The sequence below is a fragment of the Muscardinus avellanarius genome, assembly GCF_963383645.1.
Source record: "Muscardinus avellanarius genome assembly, chromosome: 11".
NCBI lineage: Eukaryota > Metazoa > Chordata > Mammalia > Rodentia > Gliridae > Muscardinus > Muscardinus avellanarius.
In genome coordinates, this window is record NC_137797.1 from 69,361,255 (window position 1) to 69,370,277 (window position 9,023).

Genomic DNA, 9,023 nt, shown 5'->3' on the forward strand with positions numbered 1-9,023 from the left:
TTCCCAGACCTGTTTTATATTTTTATTTGGAAACAGGGTCTCACTAAGTTACTGAGAGCCTCACTCAGTAGCTGAGGCTGGCTTTGAACCTGTGCGATCCTCCTGTCTCAGCCTCCCAAGCGCGGGGATTACAAGTGTGCGCCACCACGCCCGGCTAGAAAGCATTTTGAAGTGACAGACAAACCCTTTAAACAGCAGAGAAAAAAGTCCTTGATTTGATTCACTAAAAAAATTGAATGAGGGGGGAATGAATTGAGAATTGACACTGATAAAACTTAAGATTCCATATGAAAGAAGGGAAAACAAATAACAAAAATTAACTTTAACATGAAGACTTCAATGGGCCTAAGAAAATAGTAGGAAGTAAAGCAAGAACAAAGGTGCCCAGGAGAGTTCAAGTTTCTGAAAATACATATTTGCTTTGGCTTGCACATTCATAAAGAAACTCTGGAAGACCTTACTACAGTTACCTGTACAGGGAGCTGAGCAAACAGGCAAATAAAGAGGTGTAAAAAAAAGAGGCTTTCTTACCAAATACCTTTGGATTTTTTAACCATGTAAGTATAGTACCTATTTAAAAAAGTAAATAAATAAAAATACTTAAATGTTTCTTAAATTCAAATATTTGTAACCAACACTGAAAGACAAAGAAAAAAGGTACAGGAGGTAAAGAAAATAAGAACGTGGAGCACTGAAGGTCTGAGGAATCCAGGTTGTGTCAGGGACCAGCTGGGAAAGTCAGTGGGGAGCCCAACGAGGACCTCAGAGGCTTGGGACGGCCAAGCCAGGACCAGACTGGGACAAAAAACAGCACCTTGAAAGCAGGACACAACTTCTAGGGCCAGGACCTTTAATAATAGAGAACTGGTTCTTTCTTACTTGCTAATGAAAGAGGGAAGGACAGGAGAAACAAGTCCTATGAGGGTGACAGAAAGGGCAGACTAATCAGCCAGGAAATGAGGCCTGAGGAAAAGACACAGGATTCTACTTTTATATTTTGTCAAGAATTATTTAAGGCCCTCAAAAGACAAACAGAAAGGAATGTCCTCTTATCGTCATTTCTACCCTTATGATTATGCGGTGTGTGAATTAATCCCCAAAGTGCTTCCTTGAAGAAGAGGCCCTGCTAATTTAGCCCAGTGCAGGGTCTAGTTAGTAAGAAGTAATAGGAATGCCAGTGAAGATTTGTGAGTAAATTTGACCAAGCCCCCCCACCCCGCCGTTCTTTTTGCAGTACTGGGATGGAACCCAGAGGCATTCTACCTCTGAGCAACACCCCCAGCCCAATTTTTTATTCTTTATACTTGAAACAGGGTCTCACTGAGTTGCAAAGGGCCTCACTTAGTCATAGCTGAGGCTGTCTGCGAACCACGATCCTCCTGTCTCAGTCTCCCAAATGCGGTGATTACAAGCGTGGCGCCACCATGCCTGGCTCAAGCCCATTATTTTTAATCAACTGAAAAAATCCCTTATTTAAAAGTACAGTAAGCTGGGTGTGGTGCCGCATGCTTGTAATCCCAGCATTCATGAGGCTGAGACAGGAGGATTACAGCTCTTGAACAGCCTCAGCTACTTAGTGAGGCACTTTGCAACTCAGTGAGATCCTGTTTCAAAATAAAGAATAAAAAAAACAGGGCTGGGGGTGTCGCTCAGAGGTAGAATGCCCCGGAGTTCCATCCCTAGTACTGCCCCAAAAAAAAAAAAAAAAAAAAAAGTACTATAGGAGCCAGATATGGTGCATACCAGTAAACCTAGTCCTTGTGAAGCTGAGACAGAAGCCTTGCAGGTTTGAGGCCAATACAGTTACTTAGCAAGACCCTATTTAAAAAAAAAAAAAAAAATGATGTGGGGGTATAGCTCAATGGAAGAATTCCCTTGTACCACAAAGAGAGAGAGAGAGAGAGAGAGAGATAGATAGAGAGAGAGAGAGAGAGAGAGAAGGACGAAGGAAAGAAGTATCATATGGGGCTGAGTGTTGTAAAGCATTTGCCTAGCATACATGAGGCACTGGGTTTGAGATCCCCAATACCTTAAGAAATTTTAAAAAATAAAATACAATACAATAAGCACTTCTAAAGTGCTAGCAGTGCTCTTTGACATGGTGTTTGCTCAATAATAATCATTAAGCTATATATGTTTTATAAATTTTTCTGCATGATAGTATATTAAAACCTTTTTAAAGTACCAAAAAACATTACCAAGTTTATCCTTTCCAGGAACAGTCTGCCCTTGTGGTAAGGCCAAAGGCTGAAGTCAGACTTTCTATGAAGCTAAGCCAGTCTCCTAATGGAGTCGTCAATAACAATTTGGCCTATCTAAGGATAGGGCCAGAGACTCATGTCTTTGCAGAGTCTTCACTCACATGCCAGGCCACTGAAATCTGGGGCACTGGAAATGGAAAGAGGCTATCAACAGGGCAGGAACCAAGGGGAAAGGTACGAAAGGGAAACCTGGCTCTGAAAACCGGTGGATCTTTAGATGCTCCCTGCGCCGAGAAATCTGCCGAATTCCTCCCGGCTGATCCGCAGCGGCTCACCTCGGCTCGCTGTCCGCCACTCCTCTCTGGAGTCTGCGGGGCTTATGAGCCCCACTAACAACCAATCTCTATTACCACAAAATCAGCGCCTTCCATAGCCAGAAAACACCATCAGCAGAGAAACAAAAAATGTAATTACAAGGGACAGAGAAAAAGAGGGCTGGAAAAACGAGACACCAGAAAGAAACCAGACCGCAGTGCTGCAGTAGGAGCCTCGGCGCGAAGCGGCGGGCGCCATTTTCCCTTGCAGCACCAGGCTCCAGAGAGGACAGGAACTCATAACGGAGCTCAGAACCAAAGAGGAGATAAGCTGGCCTCACACCTGAGGATGCGGCAGCAGCGCTTTACTGCTGGCGGCAGTGGCAAGCTCACCGGACGGCACCAGACTAACACACTCAACAGCCCACCAGACTCCAGAGAGGAGCGGCAGACAGTGAGCCGAGGTGAGCCGCTGCGGATCAGCCGGGAGGAATTTGGCAGATTTCTCAGTGCAGGGAGCATCTAAAGCTCCCAGAGGCTGGGCTCAGCACACCCTGCAGGGACTCAGAGCAGAGCAAAAAAACAGAAAAGAAATACGCCAGCCTCACGGCCGAGGGCATGACAGCGGCACCATATTGCCACCGGCGGCAGCAGCAGCAAATTCACCGAGTCCACTACAGCTCCATCTGCGCACTCAACAACAGTGAGTCAAATTGTGGCCCCTAGAGGAGAAATCCCAGTACTGTACTCCCAGGGACTTGACCCAGTGGGGGAGTGGCGGTGGCAGAGATATCACACCATAGGAGAACGCCCAACCTGGCACCCCTCCATGGTCTAAAGCTGCCTCTATTGACTCCCTGGGTCTGAGACTCTGTGATACAACCCAGTAAAGGAGTAATGGTGACCAAGATACCACAGACTTGAGATACAGAGCACCTTAAGTGAAGTTGTAGTGACCCAAGGGAAGAACCCAGAGAAGGTACAAACTTCCGAAATCATGGGAAAGAGGAATAACACTGGAGCAATAAATGCCCACAACCCCACAACATCAGAACCTGATAAAACAGAAATTCAGAGATTTCTAGAAGATCAAATCAGGAAAATAACTGTAGAAATAATAGAGGTGCTTCGAAAAGAATTCAGAGAGAGCCAAAAAGAGATAAAGGATGAAATTAATGAAGTAAAGGCCTCAATTCAAAGTACAAACAACCGATTATACCACATGGAGAATAGAATCTCGCTCTTAGAAGATGATTATTCAAAAAATGAACGCATAGTTTCTAATTTAGAAAAAAAATATCCGACAGCAGGAATCTGACATTGAAGAAATATGGGTCCATTTTAAGAGAGCTAACCTAAGAATAATTGGAATAGAGGAGGGAAAAGAAAATGAAACCAAAGGGATCAACAATCTCTTCAAGGAAGTAATATCAGAAAATTTTCCAGACATAGAGCAAGAGGTCGATACACAGGTCCAGGAAACTTATAGAACTCCCTTTAGACAGGATCAGAGAAGAGGATCCCCACGCCACATAATTGTCAAAATGACCAATGTGGAAGCCAAGCAGAGAATCTTAAAGGCAACAAAAACAAAGGGCCAAGTGACATTCAGAGGCAAACCAATTAGAATCACTCCAGACTTCCCAAACCAAGTTATGAGAGCCAGAAGGGCTTGGAGTAACATATTCCCAATTCGGAAAGAAAACAACTTCCAGCCAAAAGTTTCCTACCAAGCAAAACTTTCTACCAAATTAGATGGGGAAATAAGAAGCTTCCATGACAAACAGAAACTGAAGGAATTTATGTCTTCAAAACCAGAGCTAGAGAAAATACTCAAAGAGATTAACGACAAAGAAGAAATAGGTAGCACACACCAGAACCAGAGAAACAAGATTTTCCCTCCAACAGACAACTAAGACTGGTTATCTGTAGAGATTCATTATTTATGCTAGTCTTTTACACATCTCTAAATTATATTGTTTGCTTTTATTGTTGCTAATTTTTAGGAGTGTCTAGTTGGAATATTAATATACCTTCAGATATAGCATTGGAAATATTTTATCCCATTCTATCAGTAACTTTTAACTCTGTTTACATTGTCTTTGGATATACAATATTTTTTTTATTTTTTAGGGAGTTTATTTACCCTTTTGTTGCCTGCGCCATTGAAATCGTATCCAAGAAATCACTGCCAATTTCAATGTTGTGAGGTTTTATGACCCAGATTTTCTTCTAAAAGTTTATAGTATTAAGATTTATACTTAGGTCTTTTATCTATTTTGAGTTAATATTTGTAAATATGTTAGGTAAGGGTCCAATTTTATTATTTTTCATGTAATTATTATTTTTCAACAATATTTAGTTAAAATATTATTTCCTCCACCAAATGTTCGTGGAAAGCTTGTCAAAAATAACTTGACAATATATGAAAGAATTTATCTCTAGGCTTTTATTTAACTTCAATGGTTTATATATCTATCTTTATAACAGTACTACACTGTTTCAATTATTGTAGCTTTATATGGTTTGAAATCAGAAAATATACATCTTCTAGCTTTGTTCTTCGAGATTGTTTTGGGTATCTAGAGTCCATATTCCATATCAGGATAGATTTTTTTCTGAAAAATAAATAAATAAATGTATGATAGTTTCACCTAAAAAAAAAAAAAAAAAGAAAAAAATTCTCTGGTAAGAAAGAAAGCAAAAAGAAATATTGTCATCAAAAGCTTGGTATCAGACAAATGAAACTGTGAGATTATCTTTGTCAATATTGGATAAATTGCTATAAAACTAGATGTCAAACACTAAGCCAAGCATGAAAAGGAGGGATGGGGAGGGAACGGGGTGGGGATCGGGTAGGGGCTAACTGGGCAATGTGTGCATGTATGTCTACAAAAGTATTTTCTTTATACCATTATGATATATGAATACAGTGCACCAATAAAAAAAAAAACTCGTTTTCCTGTCTTAGTTGGAAAAATAAGTAGTTTAGGCCTAGAGAGAGAAAATGATTTGCTTAAAATCAAGAATTCTTTTTTTTTTTTTTTTTTTTGGTGGTAGTGAGGATAGAACCCAAGGGCATTTTATCTCCGAGCTACACCTCCAGCCCTATTTTTTATTCTTTTACTTCAAAAACAGGGTCTCACTGATTTGTAAAGGGCCTCACTAAGTAACTGAGGTTGTTCGCAAACCACATTCTCCTGTCTCAACCTCCCAAATGCTGGGATTACAAGCATGTGCCACCTTGTGAACTTTTTTTTTACTTCTTTTCTTTTTTTAAATTTTTATTTATTTATTTAGTACTTGAGGTTGAACCCAGATGTTCACCCCCAGCCCTCCCCTTTTTAAAATTTTGATACAAGGTCCTACTAAGTTGCTAAGGGATCTCACTAAATTGCTGAGGCCTCCTCAAACCCGTGATCCTCCCATCTTACTTAGCCCCCCAAGTACTGGGTGTACAGGTGTGAAATACTTTCCCTAGCTTTGTAGTTTTTTCTTCATTTATTAATTTTCCTTCTTTTTTTTGTAGTACTAAGGTTTGAGCATGGGGCCTTGCATGTGCTGAGTATGTACTGAGCTATAGCCTAAGGCCTTTACTGAATTTTTATTTTGAGATAGGATCTTGCTAAGTTTCCCCAGGCTGTTCTCAAACTTGTGATTCTTTTGCCTTAGCCTCCCAAGTACCTAGGACTACAAGCATGAGCCACTGCACCCAGCTTCCCCGTAAGTTCTTTGTGGTAGCTTGAATTATGCACTAACAGTGAACAATGTAAATAATAAGCATGGCGAATTATAGTAAAACCAAAATGTCTTATTTCCAGTCTACTGTTCTTTATGTCATATCAAGATTTGTTTCTTAAACCTGGGTGATTTAGACTACTGGTTCCACATTTTCCTGTCATGTAGCTCTTCTGAGCTATAAAAGAAGTACATGGTAAAGAGCCATTTTGTGTAGAGAATGTCTCAACTGCGTTAGTTGTCCTGAATTAAAAATGCCACAACTATAAATCTCTTACTCCTGTCCCATTATCATGCTGAAGAAGCTTAAATTTCTTCCAGAATTGAAAGACTAAAAAGCAATTTATAAAGGGTAATGTATAAGGGCAATTTTGTTAACACAGATAGCTTAGTTAAGCTTTATATATTACAAATATATAATTATACAAACTCATTTACCCCCTTAGCTGGAAAGACCAATGAATCTAATTCTTTAAATGGCATCTGTTAGCTGAGCATAATGGTGCATCTTGTAATCCCAGTACTTGGGAGGCTGACACAGGAGGATTGTAGGTTCACAGCCTCAACTACTTCATGAGGCCCTCTGCAACTTAGTGAGACCTTGTTTCAAAATAAAGAATAAAAATAGGGCTTAGTTTGTAGCCCAGAGGTAGAATGCCCCTCCTGAATTCCATCCCCAGTTCTGCAAAAAAAAAAAAAAAAGCATCTGTGCAATGAGGGGGTCCCCTGTGTGTGTGGTGTCATTATCTAGGTTTTGTTTTTCCACTTGTTGCCTTGTTTCAGAAAATAACCATAAAAAAGGAAACCGAAGTTTGGTCAAATATTTATTGGCCAAATGAAGACTGGTGTTTCCTTCACCTGTGGTCCTCACCAGCGGGAAGAATAGAACCAATTGTGCTATGAGAATCCATCCAGGTGCCTGTGTATCAAGACTAAAGACCTGGAGTCCTCCTTCACCCAACGTGCCTTACTCTATTCTATTCCTATGCCCAGCAGCAATGCTCTAATGTCACAAAAGGGGCTGGGCAAGAGGGCAAAGCCGTCATTCGTGAGACAGTGATATCATCTTTATATCTAAAGACAGAATTTCAAATATGTGTGTCAGAGAGACTCCACAGGGCTATAACATCTTCTACTTTCTCATCTATTTCTATTTCTAAAGAAATAGACCTGTTTCAGTTATGTCCTCTTATCTCTTTCCTTTCTTCCTTCCTTCGCTTTCTTTTGTGCTGGGTATTGAACTTAGGGCCTCATGCATACAAGACATGTGCTTTACCACTAAGCTACACCCAGCCTCTATTTCCTTCCTTCCTTCTTTTTCTTTTTTTTTTTTTTTTTTTTTTTTTTTTTTGGTACTGAGGATGGAATCTAGGGGCATTCTACCTCTGAGCTACATCCCAAGCCCTATTTTTTTTTCTTTATTTTGAAACAGGCTCACACTAAGTTGCAGAGGACCTCACAAAGTAGTTGAGGCTGACCTTGAACCTGTGATCCTCCTGTCTCAACCTCCCAAGTACTGGGATTATAAGTATGTACCACCACGGCCAGCTTGTCCTCGTTTTGACCTGTCCTGGAGCCAAAACCAGAATTCTTATTAACAAGGTTAACAAGAAAAAAGATCCACAAACAAGTCTTAGTAGCAACTGAACAGAAAAGAAATCCCAGAAAGTCAGAACTGAAACAAGACCTAATTATTTCTCCCTACTCCAAAAAGCCATAGCTCCTTCTCCCATCTCCCGAAGCCTGTTAGGAAAGGGGAATCTGCTGCTGCGCCTCCTCCAACTCACTTTCTGCGTTAAATAGTATGGGTCAAAGTCCTCCAGGGGAACTGCAACCAGGCCTTGGGGGATGTCCCCGTAGATGAAAGGCAAACTCTTCCCTGCTTCCAGGTCGCTGTTTGGCTTGGGCTTGCTGTCCTCATCATCTTCCCGATGGCTACCATCGGCCTTCGGTGGTTTCTTGAGCTTGCTCTCGGCAATGCGCCTCTCGATGTTTGCCAGCGACTCAGGGGTGAAAGGCTTGAAACTATCAGGGCCTGGTGGTGCGAGCAGCCGCGCTGCCATCTTCTCATCCTGCAGCAGCTTCGTTAGCTATGCTGCGTCCAGGACAGGTCAGCTCTGCAAGAAACAGCAACACAGACAGCATTAATCAATCACACTCTAAAAAGAGAACAGACTAAACCACCTCACTCTCGACCTTTATTCACAACCTTAGCAACACAGTGTCTCCCATGACTTGGTTCTGTTTTCTTCGGAAAATCCGTGGCACAAACAGACCAGGTGACATTCGTAGTTTCCCCTCCGGGGAATGATCAGCCAGGAAGATGGAAAGACAGGAGTCTCCTGAACATCCAGCATTTGTTTTATTTACTTAGATCCAACCCACTGTTAGAAACCACATACGCAGAGGAAAAGTATTTCACGTCCTCCAGGATCTACTCTAAACTTACAAGGCATATTTAACATTCTCTAGGGGTGTAAGTCAGCTTCGGTGGCCTTAGACACTCAGGTCACCTTCCATCCCTGGATCTGCATTCCCCAAAGGAATAGTCCTCCTTTAAGGGCACCAACAAGGGTAAACTGTTCCTCTTCTCAAATTTCACTTTGCAAAAACAAAATTAGCCCTTCGAAACTTTGCAGAGGCGCAAAATATAGATGTAATCGCTTCCATCTGCTTTAGTCCTTCCATTTCAAGTTTATTTTTCAATTTGCCAAGTTGCACAAATCTACCCACTATAAAAGTCCATAAGGATCTTCTTCAAGCTCCTGCA

The 9,023-nt window shown here is 41.3% G+C and overlaps 1 protein-coding gene across 3 annotated transcripts in view; it reads right to left on the reverse strand.

Moving 5' to 3' along the window:
* SCN8A (sodium voltage-gated channel alpha subunit 8) overlaps positions 1 to 8,316 on the reverse strand; it is a gene marked incomplete at both ends in the record, with an annotated part of 135,092 nt that extends 126,776 nt beyond the window's left edge. For all 3 annotated transcript variants that reach the window (XM_080705436.1, XM_080705435.1, XM_080705434.1), the window contains one exon: positions 8,041 to 8,316. In XM_080705436.1, the coding sequence (XP_080561562.1) occupies positions 8,041 to 8,316 (276 nt within the window). The remainder of the gene's footprint in view (positions 1 to 8,040) is intronic.
* Between the last annotated feature and the right edge of the window lie 707 nt (positions 8,317 to 9,023).